Genomic DNA, 14,469 nt, shown 5'->3' on the forward strand with positions numbered 1-14,469 from the left:
GGAGGGTCAACATCAATAGGAGAGTCACCATTCTCAGTTACGCGCCTTGCAAAGCTTCCACATCATTTTTAAGCTATTAGGTTGGGAAGTAGGCAAGTGCCAGCGGACTTGAAAATTGTCGTAAAAAGCTGTTACTGCAGATGACTGGCTAGTCGGGCTAATGGTCCGAGACACCTGTGCAGGGCAGTGCACGTGCGAATAACACGTGCCGGTAGCCACAGCATGCGTCACATTTTGCGCCACTCTGCATTCTTATTAGTTGCTAAGACTCAGATGTGACGTCATTCTATGGGGCGGTGCTCCAGAGCCCTCTTGACCGGCAGCTATAGTCCTCCTTGTCCTATATCTACTAATTGTATCATACTACCATTGTTACGAGTGCATAATAGTGAGCCGCAGTAATTATTAAGATCGACGGAGTTGCTCTATTTCGACTTAACTAGATGCGCCCTTCATTTGTCTGCAGATCTGCCGATCCTTTCGCGTGAAGCCAATGAGGGCTACGTCACAGCCGGCTTTTCAGGTTTTCACAAAGCGACAGACGCCGTAGGAAGGAAATATAGAACCCATCCTGGGGGTTCTACCGAGACTTTGCCAGTCTCACGTATGGGGTATTTAAAAGGGGGTGCCGGTGCGTGGATATGGTTCCTGGAACCCGAACCAAAATCGATCACCAACAAGTCACATCAAATACCTGCCAAAGACATCGATCAATCACGCTAATAACCAGTACCCACTATCTCAGGTTCAATTCGCCAGTATTTTAAGTCAGTCAGATATGGGTCTAATCTTCTCCTGTGTAAGTTCTATTTACAACACCGCGTCCAAATTAGACACTAACACCTCCCCAACAGATTGCTTCAATTTTCGAAACCATTGGTGCTGCCTTGATGGCCATTGTCAACGGCATTGGCAGCGTCATACAAGCTATCATCGCTGGCATAGTCGCGCTCTTTAATATCATCATATCCTGTCTCACCTGCGGCAGCATGGGTCGTAGGAGCACGGCGGGAACGACAACGTCGATGGTCTAGCGCTATCTCGATCGGAAAGGGGAGGTGAGCGAGGTGGCGATAGAGTGAGGCGTAGGAATATCGCAAGTGGTCAACGCGAGATGTGGTTGGTGCATTTCATGGGTCTGACAGCGATGATGCCGTTGCTGATGATTGAAGGAACGATTGGGCAGATGTTCATTATACTATTAAACCTTAACCCCAATAATTTGTCTTGCTAATCTTCCCTTCTTCGCGTCGTTTCCTGTCACAATTCAGATTCACATTATATAATCATTCCAATTGAGTCATTTGAGTTGGACAGTCCATCGATGCGACGCACACATCTTTCGAGAAACTCTTTGCATTCATTCTGTTCATTCACTAATTCTTTCCCGCGCCGCCCTTGGCGCCGCCAAATTAATAGTCAAAAATTTTAATCACATGCTAACTGAGCTGAATATGAAGTCAACATTATCTGCACCCGGCCCGAAAAGCTTTTTCTTGTGGACGCCGCTCTGGCGGCTCTGCGATCTCATCATTGCAAAGGTAGGGTCCAAAGGTAGGGTAATGCAAGTTTTTATCGTAAACCGGAATATTGTAACATGGTAGGATTTGGTCAATTCATGGCGTGACAATTGAAAAAAAAGTAAATCAGTATAAAATAAACTACTACAGATGTTTGGACATAAACCCTGAACCCTGTACACGTGATAAACTTGATCGGGGTTTGACATTCTTATTGCACTGAAGCCAGCGGATAACCAAAGCGCAAATCTGGCCTGTGAAGCTCTAAAAGCATATAAGGCCCTAGATCCCAGTTTGTCTCCTTGAGCTAGATTGCGCATACTTGTCCTTTGGATAGACCGCGGCCCTCAACGTCGTAATCATTGGAAAAGCTATGTCGTTTGGAGGAATTTCCTGAAAGATAATTTGGTTATGACGTCAGTACGCGATGGATTCCACATATCAGGTGTTGAAAATCTAGATTCATGCGGACAGATTAGGTGATTTCTGGAGGTTGAAGCATTGAGCCTAGCGGACTGGCTTTTACGAGCAGGATTGGAACCAACTTCGGCAATTAGGAGATTACTCAGCGAATTTGAGGAGTTTACACGTTGGCTTCCGATACGAAGCCTCAGCTCAGTCTCTCTAAAGCGTTATACTACGAGTTAGAAGAGCTCTTTCAAGATGCTTGTAATAGAGGAGCACTGTTCAAAGACACTGATCAGGTGTTGCTGAATGCTATTCGAGCTGGATTGGGGAAGTACGGAAAGTATTTCCGTTTCGTTGAAGAGGTCAATCCTTAATATATTGCAATGATCCTGGATCCAAATGTGAGCTCTTGAAGTAGGAGCTTGAGGACGAATAGGAGCTTCTTTTCTCATTGCACAATTGAGAGAATTTCTGCATATCCATTATATTCCTGCCGAAAGGTCGCTTTTATATTTAACGGCGTCTCACGAAACCAATTCTTCGACGGAATTGCGTCTTTTGCAAAAGCTCCGGGGGCAGTCAAGGCATGGTTGATGTTTCCGAATATAGATCGCCATATTAGGAGTGAATACCTTGATACGATTACTTTACGATTAGGTTCTCAGTTTTGCTATTAACTTTACGAATATTTTTGACGGTACCGCAATCGTATCCATCTTACGCTATATTGACGACGTTATCACTAGCCTCGCAGATAATAATGCTAATGAAAAGTGGCTCTTCGAGTAGTGGAATGTGATATCATGCCTGCTAGGAGAATGGCCGTGGAGCCGCACCGCTGGCTCAGCAGAATAGCTGCAGGAAGCTAGCGGTCGTTGCAAGGCCTACCGATTAATCATTCAAGCTGGCACTTTTGTTGCACAAAATAGCTGTAACAGCGGCATTTATTCATCATGGCCCTTGACGGCACCTCAATCATAGTCACCGGTGGCTGTGGCCAAGTCGGAATCGCCGTTGTCAAGCACCTCCGACACAAATACCCAACGGCGACCATTGCTATCCTAGATCTCGAGAAGCCCCTAGCTGGCGATCAGCGCTTCATCGAAAAAGTGACTTACTACGCCGGCAATGTCACTGATGTGGCTATCCTGAAAGAGACCTTCGAGGCTGTAAAGCCGCTAGTTGTATTCCACACTGCTGGATTGATCCCCCAGATTGCGAAACGTCTCAATATGCACACAGAAATAGACTTTACTGCCGTCAATGTCCAAGGCACGAGGAATGTTCTGGACGCTGCGACAGCGGTGGGAAGTGTGAAGGCATTGGTTTTCACGAGCAGCTCGGATGTTGTGAAAGGCGATAGCTGGCAGGACTTGGCCGGGGTGAATGAGTCCATAGTGATACCTAGCGTGTTCGACGATCCTTACGCGAAATCGAAGGTACTTTTATCTCCTTCTTGTTAGTTGTTTGATAACCAAAGTTTCTCAACTTTTCGGTTGTTGGGCGTATATAGTCGCGCATATGTCGACTAAGTTCATCGCTTTCCGAACAGATTTGCTGCTTGCAAATGTACAACTATTGTGTTCTCCAGTGTGGGTATTGGAGATAAAGATTGCTGACAAACTACTCTCTAGGCACTCGCAGAATCTTTCATCCTCTCATCATCTACTGCCATGCTTCCCACTACTGCCATCCGCACCCACGCCGTGTTCAGCGCCAACGACAACAACCTAATCCCTCTAATGCTCTCCGCCCCTCGCAATGTCCATCTCGGCTCAGGAGAAAATCTATATGATTTCACCTACGCTCCTAACCTGGCAATTGCACACGTTCTCGCCGCTGAAAACCTTTTGAGCGTTTTCCCAACCGAATCATCGAATCCGTTATCTGCTGCTGGAAAGCCTTTTTTCGTCACCAATGTCGAGCCAATGCCGTTTAGAACTTTCATCAAAATGGTATGGGCTGCGTTTGATGCAAGCGGTGGCAAGGAGCACGCACAAGTTAAGGGTATTACGATACCAGCGACAGTTGCATTAATACTCACGTGGATATCTGAAATGGCTGCCAGGATTGTCAGGAAAGAACCGGTCCTTACTGTCAAGAACTTGGGAGACGGTCTTGCTCAGAGGTGGTTTGACAATAGTTCTGCGATGGCGGTGTTAGGGTATGTACCGACCACGTCACTGGAGCAGGGATTAAAGGAAACTGTGGAAGGTTATATGACTGGGAGAGAAAGGAAGCAGTAGGCTAGCTCTCACTATGACTCTTGGAAAACCTGCAAAGGCATATGTGCAACGATGTAATTTCATACAGCGAAAGTAGTTGACTATTCTGGAAATACTATTCTGTGACCTCTCGAACAATGTAGAGGGACTTTCCACAGTCATCCTAGCAATATAAATATCCAAAGACTAACATTGGTGCCATATTTGTTTCCAATGAGGAACTACCTTGCTGTCGCTAAAACAAAGCTGACGTTTGACTTAGGACGGACCAAACTTTGTAGTTGTCCTGACTATGTATTAGGGATCGGCACGGATAATATCCAGGCCATATTTTCCTTATCCATATCCGTATCCATATCCAGATAAAATATCCGTATCCAGATATATTGACTTTATCCATATCCGTATCCGTAGTATCCGTATTATCCACGGATAGATCACGCGATTATAAGCCTTTGCTCAGTCGTGCAATCGTATGATAACAGTGAATGGCTATGTTAATAATTATATTTTTTAATTATAAAAACTCAAATGTGGGTCTATTTATATTAAAATCATTGCAAAGAACTAGGCTGAGGAAAATGGAACCTAATCCAAAAATGTCATGTGAGATACGTGACGACAATTTGGAGACGTATTCAGCAAATACAAGTGGGAATTAAGTGAGAATTAAGTGACAATGAAGTGAGAAAGAATAAGTGCTTGATACGCGACGGCAATCAGGACACCGTAACTCCAAAAACAGGCCCTTAGTCAGTGGTATCCGTGGATATCCGTGGATATATCCATGGATATGACTAATCAGTCTTGTCTTATCCGTATCCGTATCCATATCCGTGTATATCCATATCCATATCCGTATCCACGACGGATATCCACGACGAATATCCACGGATATATCCGTTGCCGACATATTGGCTTGCGAGTTCCTTTCAGGCTTCCCTTTTTATTGGCCCATGTAATATTTAATGTGCGGCATCACTGCCGTCGCGAATTGTTCCCATTTACCGCGAATTGACGTACTCAGTACTTGCGGGTGACCCAGTGAGGCAGGATGATAAACTCAGTACTTTTGTCTTCCAGTTCATCACTTTGACATACTTAGTACTGCAACAAAAATCCGGAGTACCTCAAAATGACGTACCCGGTACAAAAAAAGTGACTAAGTCCGTCAAAGTGTAGAACTTAGTGCTCGATTTGTTTCCGTAGGGGACAATAGCTATCGACGCTATTGAACAGGGATGGCTGCCAAGGTGGTGGAGGGCCCTACAAAGATGAATATCCGAGAATGGCAGGAGCTGCCAGAGACAATCTTGCAATTCCAGCCTCTGGAGTGGCCGTTGAGAGATTATTTAGTGGCGGAAGAGGACTGCTAGTGTGAAGGCGGCATTCGATGGAGTCAGGAACCATGAGAAAGCTTACTTTACTTGCAGACCACTATTCAACTGCAACTGAATTGTAATTTTGTGTCTTTTTTATTCAATTTATCTGTTTGTCATCTACGTTTGCATTTCAGGGCAGATAATGAAGTCACGTGAATGACTACGATTTTTTGCGAGTAACCAACCTCAGCGCTCGTATAGTTAATCGTAAAGTTTCACATGGACTCGTATAGTAATCGTATTTGACTTTACGAATACGAATAACTATTAATCGCAAATCGTATCCCCTACTTTACATTGACAAAATGAAGTCGTATATGGTAATATCACACTACTTTACACACTGCCGAAAGATTTATAAGATAATTACTTGTGGGCTTGGGAATAGGCACGACATACAACGGCACGAGGAGTACAGATGGGTTTGCAAGCGGTGTATGCAGAAGAACGGCCTCAACCTAAGAGCTTAGTGGCTGTCGGCCTTCAGAATGGCCTGAATCATCTATATTCCTTGAGAGCATGCACCTCAACGCTGACGCGTTCAGAAGACAGGAGCTATCATGGCTTATTGGTAAGGCGCAAGAACTGACTGCTGAAGAGATAACTTAATTGGTCAGCGAAAACGGAAAACTGTGAGGCTGCTTACATGGTAGTGCAGTATTTGTTACTCAAGAAGACTTCAAAATTGGCGGAGCGTCTTAGGTGGCCTTCTTCTGAAGGGTTGTGACATTCATAGTGGGTCACCAACATACACTGAAGTCAACTGCACCTACACCATCTACATTTGAGGCATCCGTTGATACGCTACATTCAAGTCTCGCTTATTAATATACATTTACTCTACACAGACAATGATTATGTAGTTATTGGGTGACTAGGAATCCCGAATCATCTCCAAAGCCTTACTAATTTAGGAAAGAGGGATGCTTCATGCCATTTAATTGGAAGAATTGCATGGCAGAGCAGTCCGAAACCTTAGCGATCATATAAGGTCATCAACCCGCATAATGCAACTCTAATTTTATACTTTGCTGTAACAAATAAACGAATTACACAGTACTCAAGCCAACGCAAAGCAGACGGCCAAGGCAGATTTGTCTCCTTGATTTCAAGAATGCAATAATCGGAACTACACAACTCGACACGAAGAGAGCATCAATCACATTTGGGCGAAAATTTAGCTGACTTGCTGCACTAGTGGCGGCTGGAAGGACATTGTGGCACGCGCTCATCAGGCTTGCATCATGTGAGGATGACACATCATGCCGGAGAACCAGGGATTTAATAAAAGGCGAAACTGGTAAATAAATTCTCTTGGCACTACTGGCTATATCCTCGCGAAGACGAAGTAGACTTGTTTGTTAAAATAATTTGACATCTAAATTCGTCGCGGGCAAAGTTCATTATGCATGAAGTGAGTGACGGTCTTGATTAGTTGCGTTAGGAATTCTCCAGTTACAACTCCGAAACCATTCCTCGAATGGCACATATTTCCTCCTTACTCAATGTAATACCAAACCTTTGACTCAATGCCCTGACCCTCTCCTCCTCTGAACTCAACGTATCCAAAATCTCCGTCCTCCCTCTAATCCTTCTCTTAACCTCATTCTGAAGAAGAGTCACATGGCCGACCACCTCTCCGTCCTCTAGCAATGTCTTAACCACTATTATCACTTTTGTAAACCAGCTGGTGGGGTGTGTGCTAGTCCAGTAATTCATGATGGCAAAATCTTCTGGCAAAAACTCAATATCGGTAAATGCATATGTCGGGGTCCATATCAGCCCGTCGTCATTACTGTGCTCGAGACACCATAGCTGCTGCTTGCGGTCGGTGTGCTGAGGAATGCGTTGACGTAACAGCCGGTTCTTCTGTGGGCCGATGTTAACTGACACTGAGCCGTGGATAAGGGGCAGCGGATGGATAGGCGAACCACCGGCGCCGAAGCCAACATCTACCAAGTACTGCTGGTTGTCAACTGTCACGATGTTGAGCATATGGTTCCTGTGTCGCTACGTCAGCATTATCTGCATAGCTTGCTGTCATATCTGTGCCGTTAACCAGTCGGGCTTACCAGCCATCATACTTCTGGCCGCTCAACCCTGCTGTGGCCGCAACAGACCGCACCGCTTCATTTACTCTTGCGCCGACGGAGTAGACATTGAACCCGAGACTTCTGAGTACCGTTCCGAACAAGCAATTGTTTTCCATGCAATAACCACCGCGGTTTGTTCCCCGTCCAACCATTTTGTGGAACAGGTGCTGTGGATCCAGCGAGATGTTGTGATGTGGCGAGTAGTGCAGCTCTAAGTTCTCGAAAGGAATAGCGGCCATCTGATATTTAGTTAAGACCATAAGGAATGGAAGGCCGCCTCTCTCGGTTGCATTTCGGTGGGAGCTAGGAAGTGAGATGCGTTCGTAGTATTGGTTTAACTGGGCCACAGAGTAAATGGATCTCTCAGATAACAATTCACTCGCCATCTTGGGATAATTATAATTCGTACCTTGGTCGTTAACAGTATTTAGAAATTTCGAGAGAAAAGCTAGAATATGAAGAGATTTATTGCGAGTTATAGAACATAGAACCCGGGAGGACAATGCGACACACAGGACATGCGCGGATAGGACCCTAAGCCTGAGATTAACTACATTTGGCCCCCCCTTGCTTGTTTGTTTTATCCAATTTTTCTCAACATATGGAAGGGGGAGGTTGATGTAAACGGGAAATACACAGAGACAAAGAGGAGAGACACAGAGAGAAAGGATTCGGAACTATTCGACCAAATCATTTTTATATGGTGCATCCACCCAAGATCCGAAAAAACCTAGCAATGGGTTGAATCCGCACCACCAGATTGTCTTTTATCAACTCTAAATATATACTAACTGTTAGAAACGATGGCCTCTAATTTAGGGATCGGCACGAATAGACGGATAACGGATATATCCGTGGATATCCGTCGTGGATACGGATACGGATATATAGTAACATTCGACGGACCTCCTTCTCTGTGCTGTGCCTAAAAGTCAACCTTATCAACGTGATTCGTACCAATCCTTGTCATGCACTCAACTTGACGACAGCAAGATCGCTTTCGTGGCGCAACACACCATACGTCAAGAAGCTGTAGAAGATGCGAGGAATGAGGTGGCATATTTAAAGGGATATTAGAGTGTTTGATACAATGTTGATCGAACTCTGCCTTACGATGACTGCGATGACCGTCTAAAACTAACAGTCGGTACGTTCCTTTCGTACGACCGCGAGTATTTTATCAAAACTGAAACCCTAAACCCTGAAGCCATTGTAGCCCGAACTCATTTGTAGTCCATTCGTTAGATCACTCCAATTGACCAATCATCTGGAATTTCAATAAACCTCGTAAGACCTTGCCTTGGAAGATAACTATCGGTGGAAGACGCCATCCAGAAGAGTTAACCGATTCGACAACGGTGACCCGTTCGCGATTTTCTGGCTGTCTAAGGAATGGTCTTCCTTCTCTTCTTCTTCTCTTTCGGCAGACGTGACAGTCTTTGCAGTTCCAATAACATGCATGTGGAAGCCTGTTTTGTCAAATTTGTAGACATCTTCATCAGCAATCCCATACTCTTGAACTGTTTCTCGGACAAGATTGAACCATTTCGTAACAATTTAAGGATCTTCGCTTTCGCTCGTTGATGATCATATCTTCGATGCATTTTAATTGCAATTCAGGATGTCTACTGAGATAATTCATGGCAGATCTGTTGGAATGTAGTAGATTCGATAGTCGTAAAAGCCTCATTTTCTTAATCCAGCGAATGAGGTTCTTTTCCAGTACTACATAAACTCTTGATTCTTGAATATATGTTATCTCCGCCTAGATGAAGCAATGATGAGACAGCCATCTGCATGTACTTCAATACATTTCCAAATCACAATCAGCATAGGTGTTGATAGTAATGTCATCACTCGCTTAAGTCCTGCAATACCTTCCGCCCCCTCAAACAATCATCCTCATGAAATGGTTCCCTCTCAGTCTCCATAATTCCATCTCTCACCCACTCCTGCACCGCCGGATGCTCAAACAACTTCCCCACATACTCCATTGCTTCCCCTTCCAACACAATCCCATACGTCTTACACCGCGAAGCAATCGGCGCAAACATGGCATCGACAATCGTAAACTCCTTGCCCGCCAACCATGGCCCTCCAAACTTCCTTAGCCCCTCTTTGAACAGGGCGTTGAATCGGTCAATGTCCCGCTGCAGCGCCTCGCTCGGTGTGCCGAGTTCGATCCGCAGCCCGACGTTCATAGAGCACTCGTCGCGGATGGCGCTGAAGCCCGAGTGCATCTCTGCAGAGGCACAGCGGGCGAATGCGCGGGCGGCGGCGTCGGCTGGCCAGGCGGAAGGGTTTGATTCAGCGATGTACTCGCAAATGGCGAGAGAATCCCAGACGACAATGGAGGTTGAAGAGTGGTGGAGGCAAGGGACCTTGCCGCTTGGGGAGAAGGCCAGGAAGTCAGGCTGGCGTGTGCCGGGCTTGAACATCTGGAGTTTCTCCTCGAAGGGGACGCTGAGGGCTTTAAGGAGGACCCATGGTCGCATGGACCAGGAGGAGTAGCGCTTGTTGCCGATGTAGAGTGTGTACGTCATAATGAGTGTCGCGAAATAGCTCAAATGGAGGAGGAGATTTTAAGTGAAAAGTATCGATGTTTAAACGATAATTTATCCTTTGGATTCCAAGAGTTGAGTCATCCAGTTTGGTGATGCGCGGCGGAGATGACTCAACCTGCGCCATATTAACTATCGGCATCCCGCGAAGTCCTATCCTCAATGTCCCGGGCCCCGACATAGGCCACGGATGCAAAAACCCTATAGAAGCAAAATGCGGTTCAAGGGGCTGAACCATGCATGAATGCATGGAATGCCATAGTAACGAGCCGCACAGTCGTATGCATGGTTCAGGATGGGTTGATCTGTATACAACGAAAGCATGAACTTCTGAATGGGGGTCAGGCAATTAATGGGCTCATTCAAATTCGATTTTGTGAACATTTTAGAAATTTAGCTTAGTACTCTCGCGCTGCTCGGTATTGTGAGGGTTAGGGGCACTGTAGGAAAAGTCGGCCATTACAGAAGGACGCTGGGGCGAAGATCAGCATGGGTTCAGGGTTGGAAATTGGGTAACACCTCATGGCCAGTTGGCAGCATGGCCAGATAGCAGGCGTATCAGGGTAACTATATTGGGGTTAGGTCAAATTCCAAATAATAGTCAAACAACCGTTGCCCGCTACCGTTGATTACAGAAACTTTGGAAGCCTCGACCGTTCCAGTGCCTTCACCAAGCTCGATCTCCGCGGCGACTACAACCTTATTCGCATTCGCGAAGGAGACGAATAGCGTTTCGAACACATTACGGCCTTTTTGAGTGCCTAGTCCATGCCTTTTGGTTTGACAAATTCCCCAACAATCGTTCCAACAGTTTATCAACGGCGTCCTCAAAGATATCCTGATCTTCAGCTCTGTTGGAGAACATGCGAGGGAATCGCCGACAGAAGAGTGTGAATATTGTCCACGAATATTTTGGTGGAGTCCATTGTGACTGGTCACGATGATTGTCTGTACAGATGTGCTAAAGTGGATAATGTATGTATGAGTGCTTGATCGGCAAGCTGAATGTATCCACAACGTCTTTGAGATCAGCAGAGTGGTGCAGCTGAGATTTTAGGGAGCTATGAACTGCCTCTCCGCGGGAAGTAACAATCATGCCAAAGTAAAGCACATTGTTGGTCCAATACTGTACAAGGGGAAGGAAACAGCTTATCTGACAGGTAACTCATAAGCGGCGGCTTGGACTCATAACGATTTCGGAGTTCAGTCCAGCCTTCGTTGAATGACTCCTGTGTCTGGGCGTTAACAAATTGCTCACCGACGTGGTCCGTAACCTGCATTCGTGATAGGGGAGGTCGGACAATAAGAGCTTCAGCTCGAAATATCTGCCTGAACCCTTCAACAGCAGGGCCAGCGCATTGAACAAGTCGCGGACTTCCTTTCTCACACACAGCATCTAAACAACTCCATCGGTCCAACCGATCACGGTCCTGCCGCCGACACCGCAGTGAACCTGTTAAAGCGTCCACGGGCCAAGCTCCCGGATCCTGACAAGTTTACCGGAGAAGACCTCTCGCTCTTTCCCCAGTTCCTTGGCAAGTTGCAGGCAAAGCTTGAAATCGATGCAGATGCAATTGGCACTGGAAAAGATCATGTTTGGTATAGTTTCGGCCGTTTGGAAGGCAAGGCTGCAGCTCGTATCTTCCCGTGGATGTCCTCGTACAAGGATACACCAGGCTTCACCCTAGGGAACTTCTTCAAACAGCTGAGAACCGCGTTCGAAGATCCGGCCCTGAAGGACAAGGCTCTCAACCGATTAAACACTTTCCGCCAGGGGGCTCGTCCGTTCGGTGAACTTTTGTCCGAGTTGGATCGCCTCCTCCTTGAGGCTGGTGGAAATGCTTGGGACGATGCTGTGAAGAAGGGTTACGTCCGTGCGGCTGTCAACCAAACATTGCGAGACAAACTAATCAATATTGAGGAAAAACCTTCATATGAAGAGTACTGTTTGCAAGTAAAGAACATCGCCGACCGTCTTGCAGAATTTAGGCGTCTTTCAGTTAACACCAGGGTTAACTCTGGTTATTTTCCCCCCGCCGCCCGCCAGGACTCGCGAGCTCCCGCCCCCGAGCGCTCGACCAATAACGACGCAATGGACTGGGAGCCCAGCGCTGCCAAATCGTCGAAACGTGCAATGTGGGTCAACAAGTACGAGCTCGAACGCCGTGTTGAATATTGTGGTCGTGGGTCAGGGTTGTTGCTGCTGACTAAACGCTGACAAATAACGTATTTCGGAAATACGTTACTCAGCCAACAGTGGAGGCCAAAGAGGTCGAAGAAGCTTCGGAGTGATCAGTTAATAACTTGCAAACACTGTCAGAAGTGGTCAATCAAGGACTCTGCAAGATCAACATCTACAACCAATATGTCGTATCATTTACAGAAAAGCCATGGCTTGCCTTTAGGCAACGATAAGGTGGACGCTACTCAGCCAACGATCATGACGATGTGGAAACGAAACGAGACTGCAAATACCGCAGAATTGTTCGAGAAGAATCTCATTCGTTGGGTCGTGCAGACAAGACAACCGTTTACTGTCATTGAGTCTCCGGCTTTTGTCAGACTCTTCAAAGATATTCCTGGCGTAAATTTGCCATTTACCTCACGCAAGACATTAAAACTAAGAATCGACTCTGAGTTTGCGATGTGCCGCGCGAACTTGAAGAGAGAACTGGATAGAACGTGTCGCACAATAGCACTTTCCCTAGATGTTTGGACAAGCCAGAACCAGAAAGCAATCCTAGGAGTAATTGGGCATTGGTTAACTGAAGACTTTGAATACAAAGAGAATGTGCTAGAGTTTGCAGAATTGGTTGGCGTTCATAGTGGCGACAACATGGCGCAGATGGTATTTGACATGTTGAAAGAGTTGGATCTCACGACGAAGCTTATCACCGTTACGGCCGACAATGCTAGTAACAATGGCACCTTCGTCGAAGCTCTAGGCTTGATGCTGGAAGAAGAAAGTGATGATGTGCGATTTCGAGGTCGCGAGAGCTTTATTAGTTGCTTGGCCCATGTGCTGAACTTGATTGTGAAAGACATTCTTAAGTCGCTGAAGTCTGGAGATACGAGTAGTGCTAACGAGGCATGCGATCAAATTGCTAGAGGTGGGCTCGGGCTCATTGGATTTCACTCTGCTTTGTCTAGGCTACGAATCCTAAGCCTATGGATTCTTCGAACTCCACAGCGTCGAGAAGGCTGGAGGAACCTCTGCTCCGTTCATGGATTAAACGATAAATACATACAGTACGATGTCGACAACAGATGGAATTCCACGTATCGTATGCTTCAAGATGGACTATCTGCAAAAGAACAGATCCGACATTACCTCAATGCAATCGGTCTCTTACCTCCGTTCACGTCATCAGATTGGCAGCATCTTGAGCAAATTGCAAAAGTTTTGGAAAAGTTCGACGAGTTTACGAAGTTGGTATCTACCAAAGGACTTTCAATTAGCTTGAGCATTGGCATATACTACGAGTTGCAGGATCTGCTAGAGAATGCAACTACAAGACAAGAACAATTTTCAGACTTAGAAGAAGGGATAGCGTCTGCAGTGGCAGGGGGGTTACAAAAGTACCATAAGTACTACGATTTTCTAGATGAACAAGATGCGTATTACGTTGCCTTGCTCCTGGATCCTCGTTTTAAAACAGAGTTGCTTAAAGGGGAATTGAAAGACGAGGAAGATGCCCACTTTATTGTGAAATCCATGAAAGTCAGGTTACATAAAGAATATCCACCTATTGTCCCCGCTTGTATGGAGCCAATAGTTATCGCTGAGAAGCCCAGTTTAGAGTCTCGCATGCTCTCAAAATTTGGCCCCCCGAAAGGCTCAGCGATCCGATATTGACAAATACTTTGACGAAGAGACAGTAGCTGTCGCTGCTACTGAAGAGGGATGGCTGCTAAGTTGGTGGAGGGCCCACAAAGATGACTACCCGAGAATGGCAGCCGCCGCCAGAGACTACCTCGCGATTCCAGCCTCTGAAGTGGCTGTTGAGAGATTATTTAGTGGTGGAAAAGAATTGCTGGGGTTAAGACGACATTCGATGGAGTCAGCAACGATGAGAAAGCTTACTTTACTTGCAGACCACTATTCGACTGCAGCTTAATTGTAATTTTGTGTTGTTTTTATCCAATTTATTTATCTCTCCTCTACGTGTGTATTTCACCGCAGAAAATGAAGTCACGTGCATGACTATACGATTTTTTGCGAGTAACCAACCTCAGCGCTCGTATAGTTAATCGTAAAGTTTCACATGGACTCGTATAGT

The 14,469-nt window shown here is 46.0% G+C and overlaps 6 protein-coding genes across 6 annotated transcripts; 4 read left to right on the forward strand and 2 right to left on the reverse strand.

The window, feature by feature from the left end:
- Positions 1 to 359: 359 nt before the first annotated feature.
- Positions 360 to 1,183, forward strand: V1513DRAFT_455271 (uncharacterized protein). The gene is made up of 2 exons (XM_066899476.1): positions 360 to 799; positions 855 to 1,183. Exons 1-2 carry the CDS (start codon positions 779 to 781, stop codon positions 1,032 to 1,034), a joined length of 201 nt encoding a protein of 66 aa, XP_066750343.1. The 5' UTR covers positions 360 to 778; the 3' UTR covers positions 1,035 to 1,183.
- A 1,698-nt stretch (positions 1,184 to 2,881) lies between these two features.
- Positions 2,882 to 4,174, forward strand: V1513DRAFT_386571 (uncharacterized protein; the record flags this gene model as incomplete). The annotated part of the gene is made up of 2 exons (XM_066895265.1): positions 2,882 to 3,367; positions 3,563 to 4,174. 2 exons carry the CDS (start codon positions 2,882 to 2,884, stop codon positions 4,172 to 4,174), a joined length of 1,098 nt encoding a protein of 365 aa, XP_066750344.1.
- A 2,360-nt stretch (positions 4,175 to 6,534) lies between these two features.
- On the reverse strand, positions 6,535 to 8,097 carry V1513DRAFT_455282 (arylamine N-acetyltransferase 1). The gene is made up of 2 exons (XM_066899477.1): positions 7,608 to 8,097; positions 6,535 to 7,537 (listed from the first exon to the last, which is right to left on the reverse strand). Exons 1-2 carry the CDS (start codon positions 8,012 to 8,014, stop codon positions 6,991 to 6,993), a joined length of 954 nt encoding a protein of 317 aa, XP_066750345.1. The 5' UTR covers positions 8,015 to 8,097; the 3' UTR covers positions 6,535 to 6,990.
- A 1,259-nt stretch (positions 8,098 to 9,356) lies between these two features.
- V1513DRAFT_27161 (uncharacterized protein) lies at positions 9,357 to 10,340 on the reverse strand. The gene has a single exon (XM_066894551.1). It carries the CDS (start codon positions 10,169 to 10,171, stop codon positions 9,482 to 9,484), a length of 690 nt encoding a protein of 229 aa, XP_066750346.1. The 5' UTR covers positions 10,172 to 10,340; the 3' UTR covers positions 9,357 to 9,481.
- A 789-nt stretch (positions 10,341 to 11,129) lies between these two features.
- Positions 11,130 to 12,481, forward strand: V1513DRAFT_428421 (uncharacterized protein; the record flags this gene model as incomplete). Its single annotated transcript, XM_066896286.1, has 3 exons — positions 11,130 to 11,168; positions 11,535 to 12,372; positions 12,447 to 12,481. 3 exons carry the CDS (start codon positions 11,130 to 11,132, stop codon positions 12,479 to 12,481), a joined length of 912 nt encoding a protein of 303 aa, XP_066750347.1.
- On the forward strand, positions 12,071 to 14,198 carry V1513DRAFT_27240 (ribonuclease H-like domain-containing protein). Its single transcript, XM_066894555.1, has one exon. It carries the CDS (start codon positions 12,555 to 12,557, stop codon positions 14,043 to 14,045), a length of 1,491 nt encoding a protein of 496 aa, XP_066750348.1. The 5' UTR covers positions 12,071 to 12,554; the 3' UTR covers positions 14,046 to 14,198.
- Positions 14,199 to 14,469: the final 271 nt, after the last annotated feature.

Source organism: Lipomyces chichibuensis, assembly GCF_038497645.1.
Source record: "Lipomyces chichibuensis strain CBS 12929 unplaced genomic scaffold V1513scaffold_100, whole genome shotgun sequence".
Classification (NCBI taxonomy): Eukaryota; Fungi; Ascomycota; class Lipomycetes; order Lipomycetales; family Lipomycetaceae; genus Lipomyces; species Lipomyces chichibuensis.